This window comes from Thamnophis elegans, chromosome 14, assembly GCF_009769535.1.
Source record: "Thamnophis elegans isolate rThaEle1 chromosome 14, rThaEle1.pri, whole genome shotgun sequence".
In the NCBI taxonomy this organism is placed as follows: domain Eukaryota; kingdom Metazoa; phylum Chordata; class Lepidosauria; order Squamata; family Colubridae; genus Thamnophis; species Thamnophis elegans.
In genome coordinates this window covers 439,448-454,514 of record NC_045554.1, presented here as the reverse complement: position 1 = coordinate 454,514, position 15,067 = coordinate 439,448, and the positions used below count along the sequence as shown (strand labels likewise).

At 58.4% G+C, this 15,067-nt stretch overlaps 1 protein-coding gene across 2 annotated transcripts in view; it reads right to left on the bottom strand.

Moving 5' to 3' along the window:
* The window catches only part of MYH11 (myosin heavy chain 11), a 28,912-nt gene that overhangs the window by 10,658 nt on the left and 3,187 nt on the right, over positions 1-15,067 (bottom strand). For both annotated transcript variants that reach the window (XM_032230527.1, XM_032230526.1), the window contains exons 2-19: positions 14,681-15,042; positions 12,488-12,644; positions 9,659-9,686; positions 7,211-7,313; positions 4,997-5,089; positions 4,689-4,752; positions 4,473-4,571; positions 3,913-4,056; positions 3,546-3,641; positions 3,291-3,409; positions 3,040-3,192; positions 2,780-2,953; positions 2,112-2,285; positions 1,849-1,963; positions 1,465-1,658; positions 1,000-1,121; positions 703-772; positions 223-383 (exon numbers count right to left, since the gene is read on the bottom strand). In XM_032230527.1, the coding sequence (XP_032086418.1) occupies positions 223-383; positions 703-772; positions 1,000-1,121; positions 1,465-1,658; positions 1,849-1,963; positions 2,112-2,285; positions 2,780-2,953; positions 3,040-3,192; positions 3,291-3,409; positions 3,546-3,641; positions 3,913-4,056; positions 4,473-4,571; positions 4,689-4,752; positions 4,997-5,089; positions 7,211-7,313; positions 9,659-9,686; positions 12,488-12,644; positions 14,681-15,025 (2,411 nt within the window). In that variant the 5' untranslated portion in view covers positions 15,026-15,042. The remainder of the gene's footprint in view (positions 1-222; positions 384-702; positions 773-999; positions 1,122-1,464; positions 1,659-1,848; positions 1,964-2,111; positions 2,286-2,779; positions 2,954-3,039; positions 3,193-3,290; positions 3,410-3,545; positions 3,642-3,912; positions 4,057-4,472; positions 4,572-4,688; positions 4,753-4,996; positions 5,090-7,210; positions 7,314-9,658; positions 9,687-12,487; positions 12,645-14,680; positions 15,043-15,067) is intronic.

Sequence of the window (15,067 nt, the reverse complement as noted above, 5' to 3'; positions counted from 1 at the left end):
TGCGGGAGTGGAGCATGGAACCTTTTGCACCCCCAGAGGTCTGCCATGAGCCAGTAGGGGGGGGGGGGGCGTCATAGGCCAACTCATCCCTCCGTCAACGTCCCTCCCTCAGCTGCCTCCTCTCCCACCCTTTGGGCCCCTGAGGAGCCCCTGGGCATTTGAGCCCTGGAAGCACCGCTGGGCGCGCAGGAGGGAGACCACGGGCTGCCCTGCTCCCCTTACTTTCTGGCCAGGTAGCCCCGGCATTGGGCCTGGAAGGAGATGATGATGTCTGTGATCCGGAGGTCCCGCTCCTCCTCCAGGTGAGCCAGGACGCCTGTGCGGAAGAAGATCTTGCTCTGGCCAATCCTGTAGAGGTTGGGATCCAATTCCAGGGCTTTGATCTGTCGGAGGAGGGGGAGGCGCAATGAGGGACTTCGTGGCTTCCCCCCATTTCTTCCCAGCAGGGCCGGCGCCACTTGATCAGCAGAAGCCCAACGGGTGGAGTTTGGGCTTCTGAGGCCAAGCAGCCATTCCTCAGGGCACAAAAGCCTCATTGGGAAAGGAGGGAGAAAGGGAGGGAGGGAAAGTATATATTTTTTTCTCCAGTTCACGTTTGAACTTCAATTCCTGCAGGTCTCAATGAATTCCCAACTGTGCTTAAGGCAGGGGGCCAAAGCTAAGAGGAGGCGGAGGGGAGGCAGCCTGGGGGAAGATGCTCACCATCAGGATGCAGGCCTGCTTCCCATCCATGAAGCCCTTGGGGATGGAGTTAGGAGCCAGGATTTCGTACCTGTGGAGGGGGGGAAGCTCCGTCACTCTGTTCCCGTCAGCCTTCAGCTTGGACCCTTGACCTGTTCCATTTCCTGCTCCCGTCCTGGAGAAAGGTCCCCCTCCCCAACCACAGGACCCTCCCCAGACAGCCCTAACCCCAGACCTCAAATGCATTGGGTTCGCCTTGTGTTACGGCCAGAAGGGCTCCAGGACCCCCAGCCTGCCTCTCGCAGAAGCCCCCCTTACCGCTGCCGGAATTCCTGGAAGACAATCCTATTTGGGAAGCCCTGGCGGCAAATGCGGATCCCCTCCAAGACCCCGTTGCACCTCAGCTGCTCCAGCACCAGGTGGGCGTCCAGCTTCCCTGCCTGGAAGAAAGGAAGGAGTGGGGGGAGGAGGAGGAAGGAGGAGGAAGGAGGGAGAGAGGTTCCTGGTGTCCTAAGGTGGGCTGGGACACCCGCAGGGAAAACCCTCCAGAGCCTGGAATGAAAGGCTTCCTCCCCAAAAGAGACCCAGGGCGGCACCTGGGACCCCTTTAAGCGGGGAATCCCCGGGTAGAGCTGTGCTGGCCCTCCCCGATCTCTACCCTGCAGATGCACTGAACCCAAACTCCCGTGGCTGGCTGGGTATGATGGGAGTTGGGGTGTCTGGCATGGAGGTAGGGAAGGGCTGCCCGGCCTCTGCCAGGTGGGGCCCCCGCTGGGCACGGACCCTTTTCTCGTGGTTTGGGATGATGCAGCGGACGAAGTTGGGGTTGGTGTTCCTCAGGGTGGTCATGAGCTTGGTCAGCTGCTCCTTGTAGAGCTGCCCCACCGTCCGGAACATGCCCTTCTTGGTCTTGGAAGCGCTGGGCAGGGAGCTCTCGGTCATCTTGGCCATCTGGTCCAGGCCCACAATGCGGTCCACTGCAAGAGAAGGGGGCTGGAAGGTCCGACGGGGGCCGCCTTCACCCAGCCAGGCTCAACCACTGCGCTTCCCCCCCACTTCCAGGGAGCTCCCCCCCACAAGCAGCTTGAAGAGCCTCTGATCTGGCTCTAAAAGCTGGACTACAGCTCCCCTCGTCCCCTCCCCGCAACCCAGACTTTTGTTCCCTACCCTCTTTCCAGAGATCTGCCACAAACTTCTCCGAAGACTGATTGAGGAGGGCTGTCACGTTGTCATTCAGAGGGTCCATGTTTTTGGTCAGCCAGGCGCTGGCGTTGTAGGACACCTGGAGGAAAAGCACGAGAGCCACAGGGGTCAGAGGGCCCCCCTGGGAGTAGCTGAGGTGGTGGGGAGGCCGGCCAGGCTGCCCTCCTCAAGAAGGCAGGGAGAGCGTCCCTGGGCACCAGGAAGAGAAACCTCGGCCCGTTTGGTACCTTTCCGGCATAGTGGACGATGCAGAACTCGGTTTTGTCCTTCAGCTGCTTCTGCCTCAGGAACTTGGGGTGGTTTCCTTGCTCGGTGCACAGCTTCTCCACAAAGGAGGTGTCGGTGGCCTTTGGGAACCAGCATTCCTCGTCCAGCAAGGCCAGGACGCCAGGGGGGTTATTCTGGAGCAGCAAGGAGGGGGGGGGTTAGGGCGAGGCTGCTGGTGGAGGAGCAGCTGCGGCACCACCTCAAGCTCTGTGGACTGGTGGGGGAGCAGCCTTTGGCCAACTCATCGGCAGAGAGAGGAGCAGCCTCCGCTCGGCTCCTTTACTCAGCAGGAGAGGCCTGAGTGGAGACGGGGCTACTCTGAGGAATGAAGGGCAACATTGACTTCAACAGTTAACCAAGTTGACCCCTTCTATCTGAAACGAAGGACGGGAGCATTCAGGCTTTCTGCAGACCCACTGCGTCCTGGGGAAGAGCAGACTAAAGGAGCTGAAAAGGACCTTGGAGGTCTTCTAGTCAAGCCCCTTGCTCAGGCAGGAAACCCTAACTCCCAAATCCAGCGCTGCCCAGAACGCCCCCTTCTCCCTGCCCGCTTTCCCCTGTTCTTGAAGGTGGGAGCTGGAGGGCAGCAAAGCAGCAAAGCCCCCCACCCCCCCCCCGGCCTCCTCACCGGCCTCTCGATCAGCTCAATGCAAGGCTGCAGGTCCAGCCCGAAGTCAATGAAGTTCCACTCGATGCCCTCGCGCTGGTACTCCTCCTGCTCCAGGATGAACATGGTGTGGTTGAAGAGCTGCTGGAGCTTCTCGTTGGTGTAGTTGATGCAAAGCTGCTCGAAGGAGTTGATCTGGAAGGGCAGTTGGGGACGGTCAGGCTTCCCTGCGAGGAGGGGCTGGCACAGAAGCCCCCCCGGAGCCTCCCCAGGAAACCTACCTCGAAAATCTCAAAGCCGGCAATGTCCAGGATGCCCAAGAAGGAGGCGCCTTGCCTTTTGGTCTTGTCCAGGGCTTTGTTGACCCGGGTGAGGATCCAGCGGAAGAGGCGCTCGTAGGTGGCTTTGGCCAAGGCCTCTATGGCAAAGTCCGCCTAAGGAGGCAAGGGGGGAGCCGGGCTGAGCTGCTGGGGGGCTTCAGGCCGGTCAAGCGTCAAGACTCAATGCCAGGGATCTGGGCCGGCCTCCTCACCTGTTCCTTGGTCTGGGCCTTCTGAACGACGTCTCGGCCAACCTTGATCCGCGGGGTGAGGATGCACCGTGTGAAGTCGGTCACGTTGATGCCCGTGAGGTGGCAAACCTTTTGGGCAGCTGGAAACAAGAGACGCCACCATGAAGACCATCCGGGTGATCACATCTCCCCGCTGCCCCTGTGGCCGACCGGGCTCCTCGGGGACTCCACTCACCCTCAGGAGGTGAGACTCTTCCGCCACCGCTGGGCACTTACCTGTGTTGTCCGGCATGGATGCCTGATCGGTGTTTCTCTCCTTCTTGAAGACAATGTTGCCCAGCTGGAGAACCGATGAGACCACTTTCAGCATGGCTGTGAGGTTAGGAAGGAGAGGATTTCAAAGGAGGCCTCTGGGGAGGCGAGTGGATTCTCCCTCTCGGTCCCGGGGGCTTCCTTCCCCGTAACTATCCCACCAGAGGCTTTGCTGAGCTCCGAGAGGGTCAGGGTCAGGCAGGTCCCCCGTGTGCCAATTGGAGGAGACCCTTCAGCAGCCTCACAGCTCAGCCCCGGAGCCCGAGGGAGGCCGCTGCATTCTAAACATCCAGAGCCAGAATCCCAGCAAAGTCCTCTCTGCTCCTCTTACCAACTTGTTCTTCTTCCGTGAATCCCATAATAGTCATGGCTTCCAGGGTCTCCTCGAACATTTCGCTGTCCTGCTGAGAAGGGATGGGCACGTAGCCGTTGGAGAGGAAGGTGTAGTTGTTGAACCCTTCCAGCAGGAGGTCCACTGCAAGGCAAGAGAGCAGAACCTCAGCCGGGGCAGGAGCCCCCCGGGACCTTCCTCTGGCTCCCAACTCCTGGGGCCTCTTGGCCACGTCGCTTCCTTCCGCCCTGGTCCTGAAAGGTCCACTTGGGCAGCCCTGCTCCTAACCAAGGGGCTGAAGGGGAAGTCCCACTCTCCTCCCCTCCCCCAGGGAGTCTCCTTCAGTGGGGAGCCCATGGCAGGGCTTCCGGCTTTGGGCACAAGGCTTCCACTGGCCTCGGAGAGCAGAAATGTCCTCATGACTTCAATGCCAGCATCCTTTGGGGAAGGGAGAACCTGTCCGTCCCCCACACCCGCCAGACACTGCAGCCGCTCTGAAGTGCCCCCCCCCACCGCTCTCTCAGGCGCCTCCCCTGAAATCGGCCAAGGAGGCCACTTACTCTTCATTTGTTCGTTGGCTCCGGCAAGTAAATAGTAAAAGATATGAAAGGTCCTTTCCTCTCGGGCCTGCCGAATAGCGCGAGATTTTTCCAGCAAATCTGTCCGGGAAGGTTCAGCAAGCAAACCATGGTTTAAAAGAAATGCTAACTTAGCCACAGTTAGGTGGAACAAGGCAGTTGCCTGAAGCAAAAGGGGGAATTATGAAAAAAGGATACAGGTTTCAATATTTGCTCCCACGATGTACCCCGTCACGTCAAAGTTGATGCGGATAAATTTGCCCTGTTGGAGAAAGGAGGCAGCGTGGTTGGGTGGGCTTCGGGGGCTTCGGAGAGTTTTGACATCCTCTCTCTCCATTTAAGTATAATCCTTTCCTTCCCTTTCTCCTTCCAGGGGTGAAGGAGTCCTATTCTCCACTTGCCAGTTTTTCCTGTACTTATTTGGTTCATCCCCCCCCCCACCACCACCACCACCATTCCCTCCCCCCCCCCCCCGCCTTTCCCCATTCAAGAGGTCGTTCACTTACGAATCGGGAGGAGTTATCATTCTTCACAGTTTTGGCGTTTCCAAAAGCTTCCAGGATGGGATTGGCCTGGAGAAGCTGCTTTTCCAACTCGCCCTAAAATTGATCCAAGCATTTGGCTGTCAGTCCCTGGCTGGGCAGGAGGGGGGGGGGCGAATGGGAAAGGGGGGGGGGCTGTAATTCAAGTTGCCCTCAGAGAAACCATCTCGTGTGGATCGAATGCAGAGAGAGGCGCGTCGTTCTCCAGCTGCACTTGCCGCAGGGAAGCGCCCACAACTTGGACGCATTTTACCTACAGGGAGATTCCCTGGGGCTGATTTTGGCCTCTGGCTCCGGACTTTGTGGGACTCGGCCCCTATTTTGTTTCGTGAAGCTGCTCAAGGCAGCCGATTGCCGCATTCTGGACGGTCTTCAGCCACGGAGGCAATCGGTTGTGACCCGTATCTCTTTTTCAGCTTATTTATTAGGCCAAAGCAAATCAAAGAAATTTTTTTGCAATTGCCGGCAAAGCGTTCATTTGCCAAGGAAACGACAAGAGAAATTAGGCAAGGGGGGGGCGGGGGGGCGGAAGGAATGGTTGCACACAACCTTCCTTCTGACGCAGCCCGAAGCAGATGACACCATTAATGGCGCCTATTAATTGGGTTAAATACTGGCTGGGACAATGCATGGTTTATATTTAAAAACAAGGCGACTTTTGCATGCGGAAAAAGGAACATCCAGGCAGGTAACACACCAATGAACAAGCCATGCGAAAGAGCGGCCTCTTTCCCTTAACCTCTCGTCACAGGGGAAGCTGGGAGGAGGAGGGGGCTGTCCCACCCCCGTCTCAAAGCAAAGACAGAGGCTGATGGATCTGAAGAAATCATTGCCATGGAAAACCTGATTGGCTTCTACACCCCTTTATTTATGGCAAAGAAGCAGATATGGAAGGATAGGGAGGGTCTCTGCTCCACAATGGAGGGGGGGCAGAAGCCTCCACTGATATCAAAGGGTTCTTCGGCTGGGCAGATCCTCCCCTTAGCTCCGTTCCCCATCCCAGCTTCTCCCCACCAGCAGCCCCTCCATATCCCCCCAATTGCAGACCCTCCAACCTCTGCCCAGCAGAAAGGCCGGCAGGCTCAGCCAGTTGCTCTGCATGCAGAAGACTCAGGAACGCCCCCCACCCCCCACCCCAAGGGCAGAGTGGCAGGCAAGGGAGGGGGAAGAGGCACACAGCAAGCCAAGAAGAACAGATCAGTCACTCTACTGGCACACGGTGATCATCCGGGGTGTAAGACCGGCTTCCATAAGCCCCCCAACCCACCCACCCCCCTGCTCTGGGCTGGCCCACTGGAGCTGCCCTTTGCCCCCCCTCTCAAGGCCAAAAACGAAGCACTCCGTTGTGCAACTCAGAGGATGCTCTTCCAGGAGGAGCCCTGGTGCTGGAGAGGCCGCCATCCTGCTCGCCCGGGAGCAGCTGGGGGAAGGAGCGGCCTGCGTGGGCAAGATCCGGCTGGGCAACCAAGGGGTTAGCCATGGGGCGCTCTGGGCGGGGCACCTCCAGGCCCCCCGAGACCTCTTTGGGGAGGGAGTGCAAGAACACCATGCAGGTCTACAGGCTGTGCCTTGACACACACACTGAACCAGGTTACTCACGTAAGCAAAACTGGGGCCTTGCTGCAGTCAAAGAACAGGGCATAAAAGAAGCGTCAGTCTCTTTACAAAGCCTTCCGCCATTCTTCGCCTTGGGCACCTCTGTCTCCAGCTGTGCAAGGCATCTCCGCAGGGAGCATCGCCACCAGAGGACCCACGGGGTGGGATTCTCTTTCACCTCTGGAATCTGTGCTCCCTCCCAAAATGTGCCCTCTCAGCCTGGCAATGGGCACCTTTGGTTAAGCAGGCACCCTCCGACGTGCCTTGCCCCACTGGCAGCCTCCAGAAGTCAAGGACTACAACTCCCATCACTCCCGCCTGCCTGCCTGCCTGCCTGTGGATGGGCCAGATTGGTCTCAGTGGAGTCCAAATCGCCCAGAGGAGTCAGGCTGGGGAAGCCAGTGGTGTCATCTACAAGTCAGGAAAAGAAAGACTCTCCCCACGTTGCCATCTTCTTCTTCTTCCTGCTGCTGCTGAAACTTGGTCTGAAAAGGGGGGGGCTTGTGGCCCTAGAGGAAGAAGCCCCCCCTCACCCACTGCTGCCCCCCCGACTGAACGGGAGGGGGGTCAGGGGCTGCTCACCGTGATGCTGGTGTCTTTTTTACCCTTATGCGAGGAGGCAACCACGGCCAAATACTGAATCACTTTCTTGGTGTTTTCTGTCTTGCCTGCGCCCGATTCTCCCCTAGGGGAAGGAGGAGGAAAAAGACTGTGAACACACACACACACACACACACACACACACACACACACCCTTCATGGAGTAGTAGTGGGGGCTCCTGCGTAGCCAATGCCCGAAAGGAGGGAAGAGCAAGGAAGCTCCAGGGACTGATGAGTTCCCAGCCCCACTCGAATTGTTGACTGTTGTGTAGTTTTAATTTGTCTCTGTATCCTGTCTTGTTTCGTTCATTTTTTGTACTGTCCCCTTTCCCATATGTCTGTTCGCTGCCCTGAGTCCCTCCGGGGAATAGGGCGGCATACAAGTCTAATAAATGGGAATGGAATGGAATGGACCCTTAAGCTGCAGCAGAAACACAGCTCCTTTAAGCTCTTCCAGCCACTTGGGAATCTCCCTGGGAGCCTCTGGTCTCCCACTGAAGCCGACCTCCAGCCCTGCAGGCTCTGTGGCCTGGCACTCCTACGCTCCCTGCTGGCACGCTCAGCTGCCCCCTCCGCGCATTCCCTCCTTGCCTCTACGAGGAGCTTTGCCCGGCCCTCCCTGGAGGGGCTGGTGGGCACTTTTGGGTGGTTGGCAGCCTGACAGCCGCTGCCCGGTAAGGAGGAAATCTCTCCCTGCATGGAGGTGCCACCCCAGACGCTCCTGCCCAGCCCCTCCTTATGCTGCGTGTGGACTAGGATGGTGGCAGAAGGACTGAAGCTGGGCAGCTCTGCCCTTGTCTGGCTGCCCACGTATGTCGGGGTGCCTGGCACAGTGGACAGTAATGCAGAGGAAGCCAAAGTGGCTCCGGACTCTCCTCTTCCTTCCACGGCATCGTCTAGAGCCATTCTGGATCTGGAGGGCATCCGTCTCGGGTGAGGCTTTGCCACCTTTTTAGTGACTTGGCAAGGGGAAACATTTAGCCGAGGAAGCCCCAGGGGCTCAGATCAAGGAAGGGCCAGAGGTGCTCCTGGGTGGAGGGATCCAGCCGTTCCCTGCTAAGCAAGGGAGGGGCGGCCAGGAGAGGCTCTGGAGCTCCCACCCGCAGCCGGCCGCCTGGCTGATTCTTCTTCCTAATTTGGAGGTGCCTTTCTCCCCAATGATGGATGGGGGTGAAGCAGTAGAGGCCTGGGAGGAGGCGAGCCTTAAAAGGCCAGGCAGCTGCTTCCTGCGGGACTCCTTGTTCTGCGAGATGACCCCCTCCGATCACCCCAGGGTGGCCGAAGATGCCCAGGCTGTGGAGGAGGAGATTCTGAGGAACTCTGCTCTGCTCAGGGTCACCCAGGGTTGCAGACCAGCTTCAGGGAGGGGGCTCTGCAACCCCTGCCCCTTAGCCCTCAGGCCAGCTGCCTTGGCACATCCTGAGCTTTGCAGGAAGCTTATAGGACCCTCCTGGCCAGAGGGAGCCCATCTCCGGTCCTGAGGCTGGGTTGATGAGCTCTCCCTCTGTGCCAGCCAGTCTTTCTCGGCCCTTTAAAGGATAGGGGGAGCTTCCCTTCCCTGCCAAGGCTGGAGGGCCGATGCTTCTCCTGGGCTCTGGGTGGAGCTGACCCTGCGTCTGAGGGGGCGGGGGGGGTCCTCTGGCTGCAGGAGGCCGATGAGAAGCCCCAAAGATGACCATGTATTGATGGAAATGAAGTCCTCCAGGAAGAGTTCCAGAACAAAGAGGGCACTGATGGAAAAAGCTTTCCTCCAAATCCCCCCCCTCACGCACTGTTGGGAAAAGAAGAACCGCCTTTGGGCTTTCATACCTCCTGCCCCCGAATCCTTTGAACGCCCTGCTTTCTGCCCCTCCCTCCTTCTGCTGCATTTCTTTCCCCAGAGACAAGAACCAGCCACCACCTTTCCAAGCATGCTTCTCCTGGATGTGCTGGACTACAAGCCCCATCACACCCCGTCCCTACAGTCTCCTGGGAGCTTCCTTCATCACCACCACCACCTGGGCAGGAACTGCTGTACCAGATTTCCCCCCAAAGGGTCTCTGCCTCTTTCCAGCTGTTGTCTTAGCACAGCACAGATGTTCCCCAAGCCAAGGGGCTGCTTCTCCTAAGGCCTTTCAATCTAGGGGGAGGGGTTGGGAGGGGCTGGGCTTGGCCGGGCCAGGCGAGAGATGAGGAAGCCACCTGGAAAGTGCCCAGATGTTCTCCACAGCAGGAGAGCTGCTAGGATGGAATCTAAAGCAGATCTAAAGCTATCTTGGGCTTCCCCCCCCCCCTGCACACCCTCCATCCCCCCTGCCAGCTGGGCACCCTCCAACTCATCAGCCGGATGCCCAGGACGTGCTTAGAAGCCCTTAAAAGGCCACCAGAAATGGAGCTGGGAGGGAACTGGAACCGACAAGGGAGCGGGCCAATTCTCCTGGCTCTACTTACGTGCAAAGGATGGATTGATCCTCTCGATCTGTGGACAGAAAAAAAAGTCATGAGATCCCGGCCCCAGAGCCCTTTCATGGGGAGGTCCAGAGACCCCCGGAGATGGGCTACCAGGTAGAGTCATCCTGGTCTTCTGCCATCAAGTGCCTGCTCCTTTTGGAAACTGGGAGTGCTGGGAAGAACTGGGACGCTCCGCGTGCCAAGCAGAGGGCGGACGCTTCCCGTTAGGCACAGAGAGACCAGGCTGGGGCCCCTTTCCCCCACGGCCCATCCCTGCTGGCGGGGAGGCCAATCTCCTGCTTTTGTGTCCAGAGTGAAAGAATTGAGGAAATGGGATGAGAGGCGCAAACAGTTCTGTTTATGGATGAGATCCAGCTGTCCACTTTGGCCCACTGGGGTGGATTTCAGGCAGAGCTTCAGGGGCTCCAAAACCCACAGGGGGAAAGCCAGAGACCCCCCCCCCACACCTCCACGCCAGAGTCGAGGTAGAACGGGAGGTAGCTGGCAAAGGCAGAGCAGGAAGGCGTCTGGGGTGGGGAGTCTCTCTCTGCATCCTACCCTCAGCCGCCTCCCTGGAGTTCCAGGGCACCCGAGGGGGAGGCGAATGCCAGCCAAACGCCAGGCACCCCAGGACTTCCAACTGAGCTGCCACCAGGAAAGAAGCACCGGCTGGTGCAGGGGGAGGGAGGCACTTCGGCAGCTCCAGTTTTTCACATGCAACTTTTAGGGGAATTCCCTCTTTTTCTGCACCAGCCTTCCCCCAATCCCTCCCAGCCTCAGAAAGGACGGAGGGCTCCATTTTTAATTTCCAAGGTTGTCAATTTTAGCACGTTGCTCACATCCCTGGTCTGTGACTATAAGAAACATGTTTTTAGTTTTATTTCCGGACCGTCTGTCTCCCTTCGCTGAAGGCTGGAAGCCGTTGGGGTTTGGGGGTTCCTACTTTAGCATCCCCTCCCTCCTGGGCCCCCTGCAATAAGAGGCTGAGCACTGTGCCTGTGGGATGGAGGCCCCTGCCAGCTCCTCTTCCCCCGGGAGAACGGGACCCCTCCCTGGCAGCCTCTGCTCCCACCCCAGAGAGCGGCTTGTTCGCTTCAGCACTGCTAGACTTGTGGGTTTCCTGCAAAGAGCAGCCAGGCCATAAAAGGAGAAAGAAGAGACCCAGACGCTGGCAGCAGCTTCCTCGGCTCGGGTGCCAGGGCCCCCCGTGTCCCCAGGTGTGTCCAGAGGGGAGCCGAGGGAGGGAGGGAGCTGCGTCTGCAGAAAGGCTGGAGAGGCGGCCACTCATAGCTGCAATGGACAACTGACCGCCTTCCTTTGCCTTGGCTCCTGGACCCCCCCAAGCTTTAGCCAGCTTCCTCAAGGCCCCTCCTAGCCTGCCAGAGGCTGACATAAACCCCCAGCTCTCCACACAGCCCTCTTCTTCCTTGCTCCCTCTCCATGTTATTTCCAAAGATAAACATTTATGGAAGCCCGTAAGTGAAGTTGGAGAACCCACAAATGCGGCAGGAACCAAGCAGCATTGTTTACTAGTAAATCAGCAGGAAGACACTTTCTGGACACGCTTGAGGGATGCAAACATTGGCTTGTAAACTATCTTAAATTATACGTTAGCCCTTCTGTCCTTTTGGCATCTGTGCCGGCAGGGAGGCAGGGAGTTCAGGCTGAAGAGCCTTTGGCTCTGATGATGGTGCTACAAGCAGATTCCAAGCAGATTCTCACGAGCACCAACAGGGCAATGGTGCCTGGTAGGAACCCTCCAGATGTCTCCTTTGCTCCCTTGCCACGCCAACAGCAGCCACGGAGCCCCAGCACATGCCCCCCTCCCAAGAGCAGAGGCTTCTTCGCGTGCTCCCCCTCTAAGGGGAGGCCTGGCGGCAGCAGCCCTCTACATGCCACCCAAACAGTTCAGACTGTGGGCGAAACCATCGACGGCGGAGGCCTTCCGAGGTCGGACTCAAAAGAAGGACCCAGTAACTGAGAGGATTTGGCCCTGGCACCCCTGGCTTCTCCCACAGGAGCTTCCCCTGCAGACCCAGGCTGCTCTCCTCCCCCCTGCCCGTCCTCCCCCCTGCCCGGCCAGCCTCATCTCCATGGATTTAAACAGTAGATTACTCCATGGGTGAGCCAGCAAAGGTGCTCCGACATCTCCTGATCTGGGGTTGCCAGAGACGACGCCCGACAGGGAGCCGCGTGGGTCGGAAGGAGCGGCAGGAAAGGGAAACCACAGGTGCCAGCTATCGCTTCTGCCCAGGCTCCAGGCTCAGAATGGCTGCCCAACGGAGAGAACAGAGACCACAAGCCACTGTGGGATGCCCGCATGCTCTCTGCACCACAAAGCTGCGCATGAGTCCAACTCCTGTCCAGCCAACCAGAAGCCTTTTTGCAAAGGGTGGGGGCTGATTTAGGGCTCCACTGCAGGAACCCGGCTGCCTAAGTGAGCTGCTCGGGCCACCAGCGGACTCTCTGATTTGGGCAACGGTTCCAGGAGAAGAAATTCCATCTCCCTGGCAGATTCCTGGCTGCCAACTAGGTGCCGCAGTGGCAGCTTCTTCCTTCCTGCCTGCCTGCCCCTCCTTCCCCATGCCCCTGCCTGCCCAACTGTGCCCTGGGATTCTCTCTGGCCACGTGCCCCGGCATGGCGGGTGGAAGGAGAGCTTTTCCTTTTCGAGGCACAAGCTGGTGGAGGATGGCAAACACCGATGCCAAAAGACCGGGAGGAATGCCCTGGCACCCCTGCTCAGTGATGGAGGAGCCAACCAGCCAGATGGAGCCCCCGGGGGGCAGAAACCGCCCTCAGGTACCCATTGGAAGGGCTTGCCATCTTACCCTGCAACATGCTCCGGTAGGCAGTGTCGGCAATGGCATAGATGTGGGGCGGCATCTCGTGGCGCTTCTTCCCCTTGTACATGTCCACGATCTTCTCCGAGTAGATGGGCAGCTGCTTGTAAGGGTTGACCACCACGCAGAAAAGCCCTGAGTAGGTCTGCAAGGGAAGACCCCCCCCCCCCGGAGTGGTCAGCCTCCTCACCTGGGAGCCCCACATCTCTGAAGCTTCTGGAGGAGGCCCATTGTTTGCAGGGGGGAGGGGCAGGAAGCCGACAGGTCAAGGGGAGCTCTCCTCCCCAGGGTCCGGCATCCAGGGATGGACTGCTTCTGAACAGGGAAGCTCCATCACAGCCAGGATAGCCATAGCTAGAAACATCCTCCCCATCCTGCTCAGGTTTTGGGCTCTTCTCTGCAGCCCCCTCACCCCGGACCCCTCCTATTCACTGATCTCATGGGAGAAGGAGGGGAATGCCTCAGGTTTAAAGTCACTTCTGTATGGGAAGGGACTCTGGATCAGCCCAGCACTTTGCACAATAACACCCCATTTTGAAGGGTGGGGTCCGTTCTCCTCTCCCCCCCATGCTCCTGATCAAGATTTGGGGCCAAGGCAAACCAATGCAGCATCCCTAGGGGTGTTTTCTGCTGCCTGTTCCTCCCCCACACACAAAAAATCTGTTATTAAAGCTTCCAAGCCCGCAATGGCAGCGATGCCCGCAGGCTGCCCTTCAGATCCAGCCAGGCTTTGAGGCAAAATCTGTGGCCTGGATTTCCTCTTCTTGACCATATTAGGAAATGTCCCAAAGACTTCAGACCAAGCAGAGTCCAGGATGGCTCTGAGCCGACCAGGGAAGCCAGGGTCCCGGCTGCTCTGGCAATAGACCTCTTGCGGGGGCTGATCCAGGGCTTTGCAGGACGGGAAGGGGGGGCTGCATGGTGGGGGGGCTCGCTGGGCATCTGGGGGGACTGACGGGAAGCTTTCCAACTGAGAGAGACGGGAAAGAGAGCCTCCGTATTTGGGGCCGCGGATGAAGGGGAAGCCCTGAGGACTTGCAGTGGGGAAGGGGGGAAGGGGGGGCTTTCTCCTCCGTGTTTCTCTCAGCATCTCTTTGCCATTGTGGCTCCCTGAGTCTGCCTCTGCCAACACCACCCTGGATTGAGCCTCTCACTCATGGCTGTCTTCAGAGACTCTGCCAGGGGACGCCTGGCAGCCTCGCCCATCCTCATTACGACTGGGAAGAAACTCCCTTCTTCTCAAGGCCTGCCAAAGGCCCATAAACGGGGGGAAGGAGCTTTATGATGTCCCACTTGTGGATCTGTGTTTGCGGCTCACAGATTTACAAGGGCATAAACCTTTCCCCTCATGCGCAGGACTCAGACACCCATTCCGGCCCGTACCACCTCTCTTCTCCCCAGCCTTCAGCCACAAACCCTCCAGCCCCCTCGAAAGGAAAATGGCACTTTCTGAGCCCCCCCCCCCGGCCCCTCCCGGCACGTGAAGATTAGTCTGGGCATGGAAGTCTGGGCAAGTAAATTGTTAACCAAGAGACGTCTCAGTCGTGTCCATCTCATCTTCCGCCTTGGTGCAAATTCAGTTTGGAAAAGGGATGACCACCACCAGGGTGGACCACCTCATCTGGCCGGGAGGGGGGATGGCAGAAGAAGCTGCTTCTCTTTCCCAGAAAGAGGACCCTCTAAAAGAGAAACCCTCCAAGAGGACAGGAAGGAGACCCCTGAGTTCCCAGGAAACCCCCAGGAAAAAGAGGGGGGAAACTGATCCTGCCAAGTTCCTGCAGAATTATTCTGCAGATCATCCTGACAAGCAGCCAGATGGAAAGAGCAGCAGGCATGTGTGTGTGTGTGTGTGTGTGTGTGGTTTTGCTTGGGACTTTCTTCTCAGCTTTCTAGTCTTCCTCTTTTACCAGCCATCTTCCTTTCCCTTTCTTTCCTCGTGCATTATAGCAACCAAAATAAAGGAAACCCTCCATCCCTCCCAGCCCAGATGCTGCGGTCAGTTGTCCCCGGGTGCGTCTCCCCTCCCTTTGGCTGTGCTCCCTTTGGCTGTGCGTCTCCCCTCCCTTTGGCTGTGCAGCCATTGCCCACCTGGAGGACACGGGGCTGGGGAAGGCTGGGCTGGCAATCGGCAGCAAGCAGCCCAGGGGCCACCTCCCTGCTTCCCCGGGCCAAGAGACTTACGTAAATGAGGCCCGAGAAGTATCTCTCCCGGAGGTTGTGCAGGACGGAGGCTTCGTTGAGGCAGGTGAGCTCGGCCATGTCCTCCACCTTGGAGAACTTGGGCGGGTTCATCTTCTGGATGTCATCCTTGCTGAATGTCACTTTCTTCCCGTTCTCGGCCAGCTCGGCCAGCACCTCGTCCCCCTTCTCCTCCTTGATGCTTGCGGCTTCGAAGCCATGCTTCTCCGAAGGGACCCAGACCAGCTTCTTGGCCGACCAGTCGGCCTGGGCCACTGTGGTGCTGAGGATGTTCTTATCCACAAAGAGGAATTTCTCATCGTCGCTGAGTTGGCTCTTCTGTGCCATTTTGGCTCAAAGGGCACCTGGGGGAGAGAACGTGGGTTACCC